Source organism: Leptidea sinapis, chromosome 26 (assembly GCF_905404315.1).
Source record: "Leptidea sinapis chromosome 26, ilLepSina1.1, whole genome shotgun sequence".
Lineage (NCBI taxonomy): Eukaryota > Metazoa > Arthropoda > Insecta > Lepidoptera > Pieridae > Leptidea > Leptidea sinapis.
Genome location: NC_066290.1, coordinates 6,786,344 through 6,805,649, shown reverse-complemented (window position 1 = coordinate 6,805,649; position 19,306 = coordinate 6,786,344). Strand labels below are relative to the sequence as shown.

Genomic DNA, 19,306 nt, shown 5'->3' with positions numbered 1-19,306 from the left:
AATCGGTCCAGCCGCTTAGGAGGTAGTTCAATTGTGATTCTAAACCATTCTCGAATCCACCTGAAGACACACACCAATCTCAAATTCACTGGAACACACAAAAATTTCATCAAAATCGGTCCAGCCGTCTAGGAGTTCAGTGACATACATACGCACACAAGAAATATATATATATATAAAGATATAACTGAGAAAGTACCAGAAGTGACATAGCCGCGTTAAACACGTCGCCTCATAGATGATTTACTGCCGTTCCCAATATTCAGTCTATCTCTTACTTGAGATAAAAATCGTAACTATCGTTGACTATTCTGTCCCAATAAACTTATCGACGGTAACTCACCTTATCCGTACACGCTGTCTGTCAATGGGACGACGTATAGCTTACCAGCGATATAAAGTTTGTATGGAAATTTTAATGCGTCCCAATATAAGGCGATAAGAATGACTTATCGGGTATATTGGGACAGCTTCAGATTATTGACAGCTAAATACTGACAGTAGAAGGTAGCATTTATCTCTATCTGTCGATAGTATATTGGGAACGGCCGTTGAAGATCACCAGCGAATAATGTCTATTTATTTATTTTGTATTCTATTTTGTTTTTTATTGAATAAGTAATGATTTAGTATTAATCAGAAAGGTGGATGTGACACAATATGCTTGGTTTATTCTCAGGTTATAACTTTATACTAAGTTTATTTGTAAGGCCGTAACAGTGTAGGTACCAGTAACTAGTGGGAGGCTGAGTGAGGATGCCGTCTAGATTATGGATACCACAATACCTATTTCTGCAGTGAAGCAGTAATGTGTAAATATTACTGAAGGGCTATTTTTTATTAGTATAATTGTGTTTACTGAAGGGCGCGGTAAGCTAGTGAAATTCAGGGCAAATGAGACTTAACATCTTAGTCGTAAGGTGACGAGCGCAATTGTAGTGCCGCTCAGAATTTTTGGGATTTTCAAGAATCATGCGTATCAATTACCATCAGCCGAACGCCCTGCTCGTCTCGTTCCTTATTTTCATTAAAAAAAAGTTAACTTTAAGCTTTTCATTATGTTTTCAGTATAACAATGTGTGCAACCCCTTAGCACACTACGACAGCACGGCTGAAGAGATCCTGTGGTCCCTGGACGATGATGTGGACATGGTGGTGGTAGGAGCTGGCACTTGCGGCACCATCTCCGGCGTCGCCCACAAGATCAAAGAGCGCTGCCCGAAGTGCGTGATAGTGGGCGTAGACCCTTACGGCTCCATTCTTGCCCAACCTGAAGAGTTGAACACCAGTGATGTTCAAGTTTATGAGGTAGGCTATTTGTTTTGACTTTAATTAAAAGGCATAAAAGGCATTGATTTTTCTCAAAATTGATTCCTTTAGAATTCTTTTTGATGTCATTTCTAATATACTAGATACTACTATCGCTTTGGAAAAAAATGGCGCTCTGAGAGAGAAGAAGCGGCGCAAGAAACTCTCTCAGCATTCTTTTGTAGAGTTCCCATAATTAGTCAATTTATTAGTCTATATCACAGCCATGAAAGTGTTAGTGATGGTAATATCATGTTTTTAAAGTTATAATAGCTTTAAGGGTAAATGTATACACTTTATTAAGTCCCAGCCACTGTTCAGGCATTATCTATAAATAAATTTAAATGTTTTATAAAAAAATGGCTCTGTCGTAAATCCTATTACTCCACAGCTGAATATCTAAGTGATCGGACAGCCTGGGACTAGATTATGATTATTTTATAGCGATACAAATGACTGTACAATATTGTATATTTTTATTGAAAAGAGCGCAAAAAAAGAATGCTGGGAGAGTTTCTTGCGCCGCTTCTTCTCTCTCAGAATGCCATTTGTTTCCGAAGCGGTAGTTGTATCTAGTATATTAGAAATGACATCAAAAACAATTCCAAAAGAATCAATTTTGAGAAAAATAAATGCCTTTTATAATATTTTTACAGTCGCCAGTAAAATGCTCACAAAATACCTTTATTTATATACACGATGTGTGTGGATTGATGCGTCTACTGTAACCAACATCTATAGTTTTACGTATTAATTTACTTTTTCGACTTACTCGAGTAATACATTACTTTTAAGTATTCGACGTTTAAGGCGCTATATTCCTAAAAAGTAACATTTTTGAAAATCTACTTAAAATACTTCTACAAATACTACGGTTCCAATTTTTGACATGTTTATCTTCGTTTCTTTATCTAAATTATCGCAGTTTCGAAAACACGATTACGAAAAAAAAATCTCGATAGATTTATTTTTTGAAAAATAGTAAAAAAAATAGCTAGTGTCTCAGCCATGCCCGCGTCGAACGTATATCTAACGCTATAGATAAATACGTTCGAGTGATTTTTGCCCAAAGTGTTGGGAATACCTCGCCTTAAGTATTTTTATTGCATCACTTTACATAATATATTGTAGTTGATATTATAGTGGCTATTAGTTTCTTGCCTTCTTCTCATACAAGCGCAACCTTTTCCGATGTAGCGGTAAATATATAAATAATAATATTGACACACTTTTTACACAAATTATCTTGCCCCAAGTTAAGCATATATAGCCTGTGTTATGGGTTACAAGACAATGATATATTTAATGCAATATACTTACTTAAACATACATAAATTCATATAAACATACATAAATACATTTAAACATCCATGACTCGGAAACAAACATCCATATTCATCATGCTTGCACCTACCGGGAAAATGTAAATGTAAAAGAAAAAAAACTTGACATTGATAAGTGTCCTTGACCTATATGAATTAAGTGATTTTGATTTGATTTATCAGCTGACTTATCAGCCAAGAATACTTGCTTCTTCTCTCAAGTACCAACCACTCAAAACTACATAAGCCGTATCACCACTTTTCGATACTCTTATTGTATCGCCTAGTACTGGGCCTTAAGTCTCGAGTGTTAAATTTTTACAACTGTTTGATCTGATCCCAGTACGTGGGCAGATAATCTATTATCAAATTATTGGAAGTCCGTTGATTGGTGCCATAAGGAATTAAAAACAATACAAATGAAATTTGTAACCAAAATTTATAAACGATTCCTGACTCGAACCAGCGCCTCTCGGATTCCATCCGAGCGCTCTTACCAACTGAGCCAGCCGCTCGAGTGACACATGCATCGTAAATCTTGATATATCTTTTTCAACACTCAGGTTGTGGCTCCATATATCCAGGATCTACTTTACAGTTGATAACCTGCTCTACCCGAATAATTGCATATTAGGAAATTGACTTGAGATTTCCTAATACAAATCTAACCAATTTGTTATTAAATTAATGTTTTCTTGATATAAACATTTCAAATCTAAACAGCCATAATGTATACAGTATTTGTATAAAGTATGTTCTGTTAACCGCATAGTGTTGATAACGATTTCTGATAAAAGATTATAACGCATAACATTCAACTTGCGTCATTCCATATATAGTTTAGTGAATATCTCGCTTATTGTGGTTTCATTTGTTGTCATAACAAACGTAGTTAACTATCGCAAAAATTTTACATCATCCTGCCTTTATTTCGTACTTTTTATTGTTGATTAAGTAAGTAAGTAAGATCTTTATTTGTTGACAAGGGTAATACATTATAGATGATTTGAATGCATTTTAGATTTCCAATTCGTGCCCGTTATTGAGCATACAAATATTTGACATATAGAAATTATAATCAAATGAAATAAAGTTAAATTAAATTAATCGCATCGTGAAGCTAAAATTAAGAGCGACAATATCATTATTATGAAAAATTATTATAAATGTCATAGTAAAATTAAAAATTATGTTCAAATTCATTTCAAATTCAAATTCAAAAACACTTTATTCATGTAGGTCACAAAAATGACACTTATGAATGTCAAAAAAAAATATTGTTTCTTATTGAAGTTACCGCTACTTCGTAAAGGCTTGAGCTAATGAGAAGAAGTAGCGAGAAACTCATTGTCACTCTTTTAAGTCAAGATTAACATTTTAACTGTTTCAATTACAATATATGCAAAGTGACGCAACAAAAATACTCAAATGTCAAAAACTGCAAGGCTTACACGAGTAAGTCAAAAAAAGAAAAAAAAGTAAATTAATACTTATACACACAAGAGTTATTGGGTATAGTAGATGTTCACACATCTGTTCATCAGTTCACACATACCGTAAATAAATAGAGGCATTATGTGAGCATTTCATAAAACAAAATATATAATAACTTTAAAGGAAATAATAATAATAAAAACACATCAAGCAGACCTCCAGGTAACAAGATCATCCAGCCAACACGAGTGGTACCCGTTCACGAGCATGATACGTAGTTAATACAAATTTGTCAATGTTACATAAGAATAGTTTGTATATTGTGTTGCTAAAAAGTGTGTACTCATTCACATATACACGTAAGCAACTACTCCTCTGGGATAGCATTAAAAATATAACTCTAAAACTTTTTATATATAAATAATACGACAAATTGCTTGTCCAGACTTGTTGCTACAACCTCCGCCTTATGGTAACAATGTGGCCGCAGCGTAAGAGTTCAAGCTTTTTATATAGAAACCCCTGTAGTGGGTAACCCTGATGTCTTGGCTACTATGATAACCTACTTGTTATTATATAAATGCCTTAATAAATAAATATTAACTTTAACGTAAAATCACTTCACACTATACTATTGTGGGATACCAGTGGGAGGCTCGTTTGCACAGGATGCCAGCTAGATTATGGGTACCACAACGGCGCTTATTTCTGCCGTGAAGCAGTAATGTGTAAGCAGTACTGTGTTTCGGTCTGAAGGGTGCCGTAGCTAGTGAAATTACTGGACAAATGAGACTTAACATCTTATGTCTCAAGGTGACGAGCGCAATTGTAGTGCCGCTCCGAATTTTTGAGTTTTTCAATAATCCTGAGCGGCACTGCATTGTAATGGGCAGGGCGTATCAATTACCATCAGCTGAACTTCCTGCTCGTCTCGTCCCTTATTATCATAAAAAAAATTGTGTAGGCGGACTAGCTACACGGTGTGGGAAAATTTAATTGTACAAAAGTCACTCTCATAATTTTTTACCAAACGCTCTAGAATATGTATAAAAATATCCAATAAATGATTGAGTAACAAACATTCAATAATTCACTTTCTTTAAAGCCTTAATTAAGACGTTTTTAGAAAGCCTTAATTAAAAATGAAGCTTAATACTGTAATTAAAAGTAGTAATCAAGAATTGAATTAAAAACAGGTCGTATAACAGTTTTATCGATAACAGTACAATAGCGATTCATGATTAGTAATTGCCATGATTATATAACCCAGTGTTAGGTAATGAACGAGCGAGTTCTTCGGAATGGAAAATCATCTAACACTTTGATTGACAAGAGCTATAAAAATAACATAAAATCAAGATTTCGAAATATTAGAAATTGCAGTCATTATTCGATTTATTACAAGGAAACTTCGACCTTGTTCAAATACTTTTTAGGTCGAATTTTGTTTACCATTGCTTACTTGTTTACGCTTACTGTAGTTGGCGTATTTTAATGATTGCTGATTTATGTCGCACATATTGTACAGTAATATTTCTAAGTCGGATATATAAATATAACAGACGTCATTCGTTCATAGTTCAAAGGGGAACTAAGCCGCATAACAAATGGAAGGAATGGAATTTTATTATCGACTCGACTTCTCGTTTTAGTAATTATATTAATATTTGTATTAATATAACATAATACCTTTATTTAATTTATATAAAATTATGATTAAATATGCGGAGATGAGTGTCTTGCCACTTCTTTTAATTTAAGATCGACTTATTCGATATCATTTAATATCTATAACATTCACACTTACAATTTTTTGTTAATTTTCGGAGTATACTGTAAGTAAGTAGTCCTGAAAAACTTTTGATTTCGGTCAATTTTGTTCCATGATTCTGGGAATATTTTACATAAAATTATCATAACTGCGCACGTTATGGATAGCATAACTCTTTAGCTTGCATGCGGCTAGAAGGGATTTTCAAAAAAACCTAACAGTTAATGATAATCCTTCGATATTCAATGCCATGAAATTAAAAATAACACAATATAATCTTAAGCTATTTTCCCAATAAAAAAAAATATTGTAAAAAATAAAAGTATTTTAATATAGAAAATAAATTGCAAAATGTAGGTACTACAAAAACATGCGCGCACATTCGATCACCTCAGCTAGCGCAGCGGGCGGTCGTATCACTCACACGTTATGGTGCTCATAACCTGCACAGTTTTGATATTATAATGTAAGATATTTTCAACAACAACATTGACCGCTCTCAGTCTGTTGTCAGGCGTCTTAACAGCTCAGTAGAGCTTCGCTCGGCTGCAAAGTGCTTTTTGCTATTAAACACCATGCTAAATGACGGATTATAACTGGTGTGCAGAATTCAATCGCGGTCGTGTTAATATCATTAACCAATTTGGTGAAGGTCGTGAACTACCAAAACATCGATGCTGCAAGCCATGGGACAGACATAAACACACAGTCACGTGACCTACTATGATCTACATATTAAACGCGATACTTTCATGGTTTTTCGCGTGTAACTTAATAGAAATATCCCCAAAAAAATATATGTATAAGTCTACTAATCAAAACAGTTTCGACACATTTCGAACAGTCAGTCTCCCGAATTTATACTTATTTAATAAATCTAATATACTTATATGTAATAATATATAAAATTTTGTACCTACGTTTGGATGTTTTCCAAAAAAATTCTAAATTATTTTTTGTATTTCAATAGAATACCTTGCCTTTGAGTATAAGGCGTTCTGGTTATTTTAGTAATCTTTTCATTTGTTTTCTTTATTATTATTATATAAGTTTTTTTTTAATTCAAAACAAGACAGCTGCTTACTAAGCAGTAAGCAGCAAGTAATGCCTAATTTTTCGTTGGGGACAAACTAAAAAATATCATATTTTTATGGTTTTCAAATAACAACAATGATCTCCATCTTTTTTTAAATTATAAGCGAAAAATTACGTGATTTATGAGAAAGCGTTTTTATATTATAGGTGGAAGGTATTGGATATGATTTCCTACCGCGTGCCTTGGACAGAAAGGTGATTGATAAATGGATAAAAACAGAGGACAGTACCTCGCTGCCGATGGCCCGGCGTCTCATCAAAGAAGAGGGGCTGCTGTGTGGTAAGGAGGTGTCAATTTGACATTGACTTTGACATTTCAACTATGACTCATTGGGTATGCTCTGTGGCGTAAAAATTTGAGTATGTCATAGTTGATTATACGATACATCAAAAATTACACCTGGGCAACTATTTACGCAACATTCTTATTATTTATCCTAATAAATAATGGTTTTACTTGCATCCTATGCCAGATCTCGAAAAATACTAACGTTTCATAGATTCATCGAAAATTTGACGTTGACGTTTTCGTGTTTTCTATTGTTTTGAATTGTATATTTATTGGACTTGATAGTTGAAAACGTAAGATTAATTCAACTTTCAGTATGCAAACTGTATTTGTTTCGTAGTACCGATATTGAATTCCACTGCCATCGACTGGAATATCGACATACAAAGCGTTTATGCTCTTTATCTCCAGATCGATACGAAATAATAAGTGGGTACCTTCAAAAAAGCGTTGAGGTACGATCAACTAAAAGACGACGTTACCCGTATGCTGTTTTGTCCTCCTCTTCCGGAAAAAATACTGTACAAAGTTCTGGACTTTACAATAAATTGTTTGAATCATCTTTAATACTCAGGAAGCAGCAGTGGATCAGCAATGTGGGGCGCAGTGCAAGCAGCTAAATCTCTGCGCGAGGGTCAAAGATGTGTGGTGATACTGCCCGACAGTATACGAAACTATATGACTAAGTTTATATCTGACCAGTGGATGGAGGCCCGCCACTTCAAACCGCTGCCCAAGAATGACAAATTATGGTAAATTATAACAATACTTTTGCGCTATTCTTTTTCCAATTCGTACGTGTCGTTCAAAGAGGCACGAGGCAAACGCATTTTTCTCTGATTTCTGTTCTCTTTACCTCTCGACTGGGAGATCCTCGGATGTAAACTGCGCGGTTTATATTGGGCAGCAATGACGTAAAATAAACAACTGGGAGAATTAAGAACTATTGAAATGTAATAATTTTTTCAAAATGATTAAAAACCTCAAGTTACACAATTTTGTTAATTGAAAGGGGATCTTACCTAAAATACGACACTCTAATCCTTACTAAGTTTGGATATGCTGTTATTTGGATAGTTTCTCACTGAGCGCTTTGTCATTGCGTGGCATTGTATTCAAAGCGCGGTCGAAACACAACGGAACTAAAACTCTGCCTAATAGACACGTAGGCAAAGTTTTATTTCAGAAAATTTTAGAGCGTGATTATAACTTGTTTATCGTACGTCAATGTTAGGCAGATTCTCTTTTGATTTCGGCATATAGTGACTGTCAAAATATTTGAGTAAACTCCGTTATGTTTGTCAAGTATTCCCTTCCGCCTATTTATCGATCAAGCTTAAAGTAAGAAAGAACTTTATTTTTAGGGTATAACTTTTGCACTTGACTTATACTCATACTGTGTTATTGATATACGTGAAGTAAAGTTATTCCAAATTTAATACTTTTTGTCTTTATCTTACCTTTGTTACAACAGAATTACTTGACAGGGAAAAGTTATTTTAATCTTAGAGTAACTTTAATTCGTGTTTGTTAATAAGACAGATACTGATTACCTTTGAAGCCTATTTATCAGCTGCAAATAGCCTCGCGTTATCTTTAATTGGCACCATAGAAAGTCGGCCTTGGAGACTTTTCAGAAAATAGCTTAATATATTAATCATTTATTGCCTCGCAGCGAAAAACTTTATCCAAATTTATGACGCACGACACACACTTATTTATTTATTGAGCTTTTATTTTTTTGTTATTAATTAGGCCTTGTAATAATCGAAAATTCAATGTGAATCTAGATTCCTAGAGTTATTTATTCGAAAACTTAAATTTATCTATTTTAGCCTTCTTATTGACGACTTTACGACTGAAACAGTATTTTGTTTCAGAGGTCTACACTGACCTGTAAATAACACTGGACAGGCTGTTCCATATGTTCTTTGTGTCTATTTGAAGCGCCACTCTCGAGCGTCCAGAGAACTAGTTTTGACGTATAATACAAATGGCTGCGAGAGAAACTTCAATTTTTTGTAAATAGTTTTCCTATCGATGTTAGTTTAGCTGAGGTTGTCATTACTGGTTTTAGTACCGCAGACTCTCGCTACATGGCCAACAGCGCCAAAATGGCGAATATCAAACAGGCACAAAAGAACTTTGACAGCCGCCGGTCCAGTGGTATATAGTAGAGGTCAGTTGAGGCCCATAATTTAGTGAGTTTATTGACTTATCGAGTTTCGATAAAATCATAATAACTTTATTCATGTAGGTCAAGAAAATGACACCTATGAATGTCAAAAAAAAATTTTTCTTATTGAATCTACCGCTACTTCGTAAAGGGTTGAGCTAATGAGAAGAAGTAGCAAGAAACTCATTGCCACTCTTTTATATCAAGATTTACATTTCCATCGATTAACTAATCTTTCAATCACAATATAATATGTAAAATGATGCAACAAACATACTCAAACGTCTAAAGATATAGGAAGTGGACATTAAAGTTAAAGATAGATAATGCGTAAACTTTTACATAATTTACAATCCGATAGACCGAATTATAAAATGATTTGCATATTATTATCACATAATTACTAAAATACTTAATAATGACATAATAACTAGCTGACCCGACAGACGTTGTTCTGTGTATAATAAATAAAATAATGTTTTTATATGAATTTGTCAATAATATATCATAATATCAAAAATTAACTCGTAAAATATGCACCCTGCTGTCGTAATGAAATTGTTTCACAGCAGAACTGCCAAACCGTGCGTCAATAAATTCTCTCATAGAAATTATGTATGGAACCATCAAAGGAAAATTCAAATTTCTTGTTTTTATTTAATTTAGCAGCATTTTCCTATTTATTCAGCTTTTAAACCTCTTGACTTCCACAAATAATTCAAGACCGTTCTCGAGTTTTAGCGAGACTAACGAACAGCAATTCATTTTTATATATATAGATATGATGAAGACTGCATTTAAATAAATCAATTATTCGCAATATAAATTATCGTATATTAGTGCAGTGCGACACTAATGATAGGTTTGTTTATCTTAATATGCATTTAATATTAATTTTTCACGCGCTATTCTGACCTGTGGGTCGGTTATCACCACAACGAACTTGTGGGTCAGTAAATCTTGTATCGCGTATATTATGTCATGTGGATAGTAAAAAACCACCAGTGGGAGGCTCCTTTGCACAGGATGCCGGGTTATGGGTACCACAACGGCGCCTTTTTCTGCCGTGAAGCAGTAATGTGTAAGTATTATTGTGTTTCGCTCTGAAGGGCGCCATAGCTAGTGAAATTACTGGGCAAATGAGATTGTAACATCTTATGCCTCAAGGCGACGAGTGCAATTGTAGTGCCACTCAGAGATTTTGTGTTTTTCAAGAATCCTGAGTCGCGCAGCATTGTAATGGGCAGGGTGTATCAATTACCACCAACTGAACGTCCTTCTCGTTTCGTCCCTTATGTTCTTAAAAAAAATCTGCTCCACAGAAGCAGCCCAGAAACGATAAGGTTGGTCATCTGAATATAATCCAAGTGCAAGTAGAACTTTTGAACACTTCAAAATCTCGACTTTAGTACAATACAGTTATAGAACAGTACCTTTTTTATGGAATAGGAGGACAAACGGGCGTACGGGTGTTGTTAAGTGATCACCGCTGCCCACAATCTCTTGCAACACCAGAGGAATCACAGGAGCGTTGCCGGCCTTTAAGGCATAAAAGGCATTTATTTTCTCAAAATTGATTCCTTTAGAATTCTTTTTGATGTCATTTCTTATACTACTAGATACTACTACCGCTTCGGAAACAAATGGCGCTCTGAGAGAGAAGAAGCGGCGCAAGAAACTCTCCAGCATTCTTTTTTTTTGCGCTCTTTTCAATAAAAGTATACAATATTGTACAGTTGCTATAAAATAATCACAATCTAGTTCCAGGCTGTCCGATCATTTAGATATTCAGCAGTGGAGTAATAGGATTTACGACAGAGCCATTTTTTTATAAAACATTTAAATTTATTTATAGACAATGCCTGAACAGTGGCTGGGACTTTATTGTAGAAGTGTATACATTTACCCTTAAAGCTATTATGTATCTTATGAAGCCTACTAGAATTAGTTACAAGCAATCCCTTATTTCTAGTGTTATAATAATGAAAATCACTATTAAGAGCAAAAAGGTGACGATTTTTGTGAACATATATTAAATTTTCATAAATGTATTGACAATAAACAGTCATAATATTTATTTCTTTGAGAGACTGTCTATAACCAAGCTGATATATAGCACGAACAGCTCTCTTTTGCAGAGCAAACACTATATCAATGTCAGCAGCATGACCCCATAGTAATATACCGTACGTCATGATGCTGTGAAAATAACTAAAGTACACTAATCTAGCGGTCGCAACATTCGTGTACTCTCTAATCTTTCTAACTGCATATGCCGCAGAGCTGAGTCTATCTGCTAGATGGGTAATATGTGGACCCCACTGAAGCTTTTTATCTAACGTGATACCCAGGAAGACCGTAGTGTCCACAAGTTCCAATCTCTGGTCATTCATAAGTACGTTGGTTTGTACCTCCGCTGTGTTTGGTGTAATGAACCGTAAACACTTTGTTTTTTTACTGTTTAAGTGCAGATTATTCGTCTCAAACCAACGCACTATCTTTGAGAGTGCATTGCTTACCTCGTCATCAATATCCGCACGTCGCTTCACTTTAAAAATAAGTGAAGTATCATCAGCAAACAATACAATCTCATGGCTATCATCTACCACAAACGGTAGATCGTTAATATATATAAGAAACAAGAAAGGACCGAGAATAGAACCCTGTGGAACACCTATTCCCACACGTTTACCCGAAGACCGTTTGCCATTTACATCGACTATCTGAACTCTTTCGCTTAAATATGATTTTAACAGATTTAGGGCTCTATTTTTCACTCCATAATGCTTTAGTTTTAGGAGTAAAGTTTCATGGTGGACGCAGTCAAATGCTTTTGACAAATCACAAAAAATGCCCAATGCATCCTGTGACTCTTCCCAGGCGTCAAAGATGTGCTCAATGAGTCTAGTACCCGCATTAATTGTTGATAAACCCCTAGTGAAACCAAACTGATTTTTGTTCATTAATTTACAAAAATGAATTATTGAATGAAAATTTTCGAAGACCATTTATAGAGATGCTAAGTAGCACCATTTCATCAGCGTTGCTGAAGTTGTTAAAACAAACTCCGTCAATATGACAACCGATGCCAGTACCACTCAGCTCCCCAATAAGGTCATTAACGTAAAGATTAAACAGGTCCGGATAGGTTAGCCCCCCCTGACGTACACCACACTCTAATCTAAACTCACTAGAGGCTGTGTCGCCCCAACGCACAATGTTCGTTTGATTCTCGTACCAATATCTCATCAACCCGACAATACCGCTGTGGACGTTTGAGTCACGCATTTTTCTCCATAATATATTATAATTAACAAGATCAAATGCGCGACTCAGATCCAGGAAACACGCACAGATTGATGTTTCACGACTTTTATAATAATTCACGGCATATCAACGGCATAACAACCCAAAAATTGTTTTTTTGGCGGGATTTGTGCACACCAGGGTGTACTCGCTGTACTTCGACTTTCGTTAACGTTGGATCATTGCAGGTGGTGGAATCAGTATTTGACGGAAGACATATATCAGCCAGTTACTACGTTACCTCAGTCGAGCTCGCCGTGTGAAGCACTCAACTCCCTCCGTAAGGCCTCCTCTAAAATATTGGCTGTGGTCAACGACAAGGGGTACGTATTTATGACTGACTAGTAATTATGCTCCGAGATGTATAATGATATTTTACAAATTGTATTTGCAACCAAAATTTATGAACGTTGAAATGTTAGCCTAAAATATCTTCAGCAGTATAATATATATAATATTAGTCATAGATCCCTTATATGTATAGATAGACTGTGACAGCTCTGAAAACGTAGAAAAAAAAATTTACGCGACAATCAACCTTTATTTTAATCAATGCACGCACACTAACATAAAGTGACATACAAATCGCGAGTATAAGACGTAGATTGTCACGCACACTAAACTAATAAACCTGGCCTGTTCATCGGTTGTCTAGCAGCAATAGGCTCTATCTAAACATAAATTATGAAAGATATTAGTATTGATAGTCTTTAATTTCGCCTGGGTTGAATTTTATGAATGATTATATGCCTATCAACCTGCCCAATAGCTTCGTTCACCGCTCAAGACTCATGTATTTTATTTATGATAGGCTACTTTTTAAAGCAGTGCAATTACTGAGATTTATGCTCGGCACTTACAATCCCTCCGACAAAAGAAAAGCCAGACAACGCGCCATGCAAATATAGGTACAAAGCGCCCATTTTGAATTTTCCCTATAGTTGATGCCAGTGGGCCACCAGCTTCCTAACTTGGGCCAGCCAACAGGTCGTTGTCGAGGGATATTACTTAAACCCGTAGCCCTTAAACGCTGGAGTTCCCCAAGGCTGTGTGCTAATAATAAATAAAATATAATAAACTAGCTGACCCGACAGACGTTGTACTGTACATAATAAATAAAATACTGTTTTTTATGTATTTGTCAATAATTATTCATAACATCAAGAAATATTTGGTAACGTATGCTCCTTGTTGTTATAATGATATTGTTTCACAGCAGAACTCTCGAACCGTGCGTCAATAAATCCTCTCACAGAAAATATGTCCATACTAAACAAATATTGAAAATAAAAATAATTATAGGGCCCAAATCGAAATAAAAAGTATCCTCAAGTTGGAACTAACTGCACTCCATGAAGTAATCCCCAATTAGATCCGTGCATTAGTTTAGGTGTCCATCGCGGACAAACAACGTGTCCCGTAATTTATATATATTAAGATAAATCGTAGACTGCTTGAAGAAAGTTATATCTTCTATCTAGTCCTTCCTGGAGAAGGTCGCGAAATGGGGTGAAATGATCCTTGTTCAATTTAACCCCCAGAAGACATTTGCGCGTAAACTACTATAAAAGAGTCCATTTGATATTTACCGGCTCCTAGCACATCATACCCCTAAATGCTTCGACTTATATCGGAATACTGGGTCTCAAAATCTCCAGTGTTTGCTAATTCCACGATCACCTGGAAGGTAAAGCCTAATTACCTTCGAAAAAACCTTTAACCCGGCTCACATTCTGGAGTTCTACGAAGTTCTGCTCCGGCCACATATGGAATATTGATCCAATCTCTAGTCTGGTGCACCCCATCAGTATCAGATCCTTCACAGAGAAGTACTCTGTGAAGTGATCACTTAGCGTTGCGTAGAGACGTCGTTTCATTGTGTCTTTAATCGCATTTATCACGGGGGGTGTTCCGAAGAGCTGTTTAACATGATGCCTCCGAATTACACCTTTGCACGACACGCCACAAATTGGAAGAAACATTGGTCTATAGAATAATAAATAATATTTTTTCATAATTATATGTGATTATAATGTAAATGAATACAGATAAAAAGAGATAGTAGGTAAGTATTCATAAGTAAATACCACATATTTATAACTTATACATAATTCTAACACAGGCGCGATAGTGCTTAAAAGGAGGCTCCAATCGTGAATATTGATTTATGTACATACTTGATAAAGAAAAAAGCGTGTGTGAACTTATGATTGCACTCAAGAAGTTATACTTCTAGTTCTTTGGCCTAACAAAGCAAAAATCGTTAAAATTATTTATTCCTCATGCTATTCTACGTTTGTAGAAAGAACAATTTTGTAAAAATCTTGCAACGATCGCTTTGACAATTAATTATTAAATAACGCATACGGCTGTACGGGCTTGAACCCTTTGCCTATCCTAATAATGAACGCAGAAACCAAAAAAAAATAACGAATGTCGCAAACGTCAGAAAATTTTAGGAACCAACTTCACCCTATTACTTTGTTATGCGCGCGCATCTTAAAATTTCACTCACATCATTTTTTCATAACGCGCCTACAGAAGTATAACTTCAAAAAAATGTTAACAATATGCTTAGCGCGCGGAATCAATAAACGATGAAGAAGCAGAATATCACATAGCTATCGCCACTAACTTTACAACTGAGATTGAACGTAGTGTTTAAATTCTCTTTGACTGAGCTTTACAACAAGCTTACAACGTACTTTTCTCATTTAAAAACCTAATCTACTCTGTGGTCTTTGTAAATTTCTAACAAATTACAATCATTGTTACCAAATGACACCTTCATTGAAAATATATCAAATCAACAAATAAAATAAATAGTTACGAAATAAAATATAAATAATTTGAACATATTATTGAAAATTGTTATCAGCTATTATGAAGACAGCCGACTAATACAAATATTATTGCAATCTTCTTAACCGTCACAAACCACCAAATAAAATAAATAGTTACTAAATAAAATGTAAATAATTCCAAACATTATTGGAAATTGTTATCAGCTGTATATGAGGACTGCCGACTCATGATTTTTTTGATTTTAATACTCTTGATATACGTTTATGTGGTGACTCTTTTTTTCCAACACTTGAATGAAGAGGAAACGTGATGACTGCTAAAGAAACAGATAAATGAAAAAGCAAAACCTAAACAGCCATTCGGTCGATCGTTTTCAAGAGCTATCTGCTAATTAAAAAGATAAATATAGAAGAATGTCTAAGCACCGATTTGGTCTTAGAGTATCCTTATTCAAGAATTGTCTACAAAATAAACAGAAGATCATAAAAGAAACTTGCCTAAATCAGCCATTCGGTCATAACGCAGCCGTATTCAAGAATTGTCTGAATAATTATTGAAGCATGCTTAAGTCATAGATTATCCATACTCAAGAATCGGATTAACCAATGCAGAGTTGGATAAATCTCGGACTTATACAACGCAACTCGTAGAATTTAGCATATTTAATTATTTAGGAAAGATGTCTCAAGATTCCCTTAACCAATAAAATAAAGAATATTTATTTGGTATTGGGTCTTTACGTTTTAGTCATGATCTTTTCTTTTAATAAGTTTTTCTTACTGTCTATGCAATCTTATTGAAATTATAACATTTGCAAGGCTGGGAAGGACAGTGTCGCTTCAATATGTATCGCCCACAAAGTGATACGGTTGGGAAGTTAACAGAAAGCCCCCACACATTCTTTTAACCATCAAGATAAACCGTGTGTGGCAATACCTATAGGTCGGCAGTCTATGTTTAGATGCATTCTCTTATGATCTACTCGTGGAGGCAGATTTATTTTTCGCCGCTGAATGCCGCTGCTGATTCTGATACTGATGTGGTACTGCAAGGTGTGGAACTCTTCATTCCGTTCTCTTAATTGCTTATCAGTATCAAGTCTCAATGATGCAGATGGTTTGACCGCACCTGCAAAATGGCCTCTCGCTGAAAGCAGGAGTGCTATGAGGTTCAATGCGGTGGTATCTCAGAATGAAAACATCACTTAAGAAGCACTGCAACCATGGCTCCAGGTCTCTCAAAAGCCTATCCAGTAAGGACCAGTAAGGAAGAGCGAGCAGTGAGGCACGCGCGAGCGTTGTTCGTTCACTTCACCGGTCCAACCGATCATTTAAAAAAAGATTAACATATTATATATACATAAAAAAAGCAAAGCATACTGAAGGTCATTGCGATCCCAAATTACTTTTTTAAGCTTCCTAATGATGCTGAAACAATCTAATTTAAAGTTATTATTATTATAATGAAATTACAATTCATGATAGCTACCTATTTATTTCCTTTACTAAGTAAGTTACTATGTCGTGGTGACATTACCTACCTACTATCTGCAACTAATGTAGGTTTTATAATGAAAGAATATTAATTAAAAATTACTATTACATAACTATTTATATTGTACAAAAAAAAGGCAAGAGTCAAGCGATAAAAAGAGAGGCAACTTCTAGGTGAATAAAAATGTATGATAAGAGCGCTGTGCGATCTGAATTATACCTATTGTTTGGCCGCAAGAGTCCCTATTCTTTTATTTTGCGGAATGAGACTTCCATACTTGTACTATTACATATTCTTTGCCATAAGAAAGGTGTACCCTCGAATCCGCACAACTACCTCTCCATTGCCTATACCTCCATTTTCTCCAAAGTCAAGGAGTTGATTATCAACCGCCAGCTCTTGTGATACCTAGTGGAGCACCAGCTGATTAGCGAATGCCAGTACAGTTTCCGTTTTGATTCTTCAGCTTGATCTTCCTGTATATCTCAATCATATAAGCAAGCGGTGTGGTCGAAGGGTTAGCGGTTAGTCTGGATATATCGAAAACCTTCCATCGAGTGTGGCACAAGGCGCTTATAGCGAGGCTGCCTATTTATGGGCTTCCCGAGAGGCTCTGAATATGGGTCACTAGTTTTTTTGGGCTGATCGGAGCATCGAGGTTGATTTCGACTTGAATCATCGACGATCATGTTTTGGCTTTCTAAATATTTTGTGAGAAACTTTTTATCTCGAACAGCCACATTGTAGAATTAATTACCGGCTGCAGTTTTTCCAAATCGATACGACGCAGGGAACCTCAACCTTAAAGGCCGGCAGCTTGACCTCTGGTGTTGATGGCCCATCACATGAGCCTCTTGCCCATTTGCCCCTCTTATATCAGCGGTCAAGTCTAATTTAGAGCGGCTGGAGATTTTTCCTACAGTTTTGTAGGCAAAACTTAAATTCTGCAACACTTCGTTTTTTGGCAAACACCAAATTATATTTGACTATGGCCCTAAACAAAATAAAAACTAAATATTATAAACAGCTAACTAACTATAATTATTAAGGTTGTCTGGCCACGCGTGTCTGTCCGCTTGGGTTATTTTGTTCTAGACGATATCCCGCTCAAAGTTACGCGTGGCAAGTGTAGGTACCTACTGTTACCTTTGGCTTGGCACCGACTTCAAAGCAATCAATATGTAGCACAAATAAAAGTATGTTATTAATATTAAAGGTAAAGGTTTGCATAAGAGGTGCATTATATTACATTTTTAGTTATTTGATACTTTTCTTTATCTTTTTTACTTTATAGTGTCAGTTAATAATAATAATATATATTATTGATGATGATATCATCAACCTGAATGAAAACGCCTAAAAAAGCCATACACAAAAAACAATTACCTAATACCTCGCTTGCTAAATGAGCTGCCCTTCATTGAGCGGCAAAATTTAAATACTAAAAACATTAATTACAGACTAAAAGATTATCTATTACAAAAATTATAGCAGCTAAGAGAATTTGAACCTGCTAAGTCATATTTATAAGTTATACTTATTAGTTTTTATGTCTTTTAAAATATTTTCACTGTTGTTCATTTAATTTATAGCATAAGTTGTGAGTTGTGACGTATTATTAAGTGTTATTAGCATTCGTTGTTAACCTTTGTGGTTTTTTAAAAGGCTAAGTTGACCTAGTTTTATATCGGTATATGTAATATGATAAATAAATAAAAGAAAAATTCATAAAAAAATTTCATAAAATGAAAACCCTTGGGCATTGTATATAATTTTTGACCAAATGGCATCTATTCCGCCTCGAACTAAAGAAGAATTGCGTAAATCGGATCAATTGGTGTACATGCATAAAAAAAATACCGATCGAATTGAGAACCTCCTCCTTTTTGAAGCCGGTTAAAAATTATTTCGCTGTCAAACCTACATTAATTATTGCAAATAGTAATGTATACCTATGACCACAGCATAGTCAACATAGTTCATTTATCCTTCAAAAAGTCGTAACTATTTAGATAAGTGGGTAAGGTACCTACGAGCTTGAACAGAATCAAACCTTGTTAACTTGGTACCTATCATGAATGGTTATTTCATAATAATAAAAACCACTTTTAAATATCGGTCGGATCGGTGAAGTAGGTTACAAATACAGCTCGCTCGTGACCACTCACGAGCCCTACTGGATAGCCACGCTGGCGTGGCCGCCGTATCATTTAAATAATCCTTTACATTGCAATAATATGTTGCAATAAATTTTCGTTTAATAAAATCTTATATTAGCAACGTTACAAGTGTGGTAATGCGTAAAT

General features: G+C 35.1%; 1 protein-coding gene across 1 annotated transcript in view; it reads left to right on the top strand.

The window, feature by feature from the left end:
• Nucleotides 1–19,306, top strand: part of LOC126972540 (cystathionine beta-synthase) — a 29,960-nt gene that overhangs the window by 8,354 nt on the left and 2,300 nt on the right. The window contains exons 5-8 of the mRNA XM_050819375.1: nt 1,069–1,308; nt 7,078–7,210; nt 7,794–7,971; nt 12,890–13,024. Coding sequence (XP_050675332.1) covers nt 1,069–1,308; nt 7,078–7,210; nt 7,794–7,971; nt 12,890–13,024 — 686 coding nt within the window. The remainder of the gene's footprint in view (nt 1–1,068; nt 1,309–7,077; nt 7,211–7,793; nt 7,972–12,889; nt 13,025–19,306) is intronic.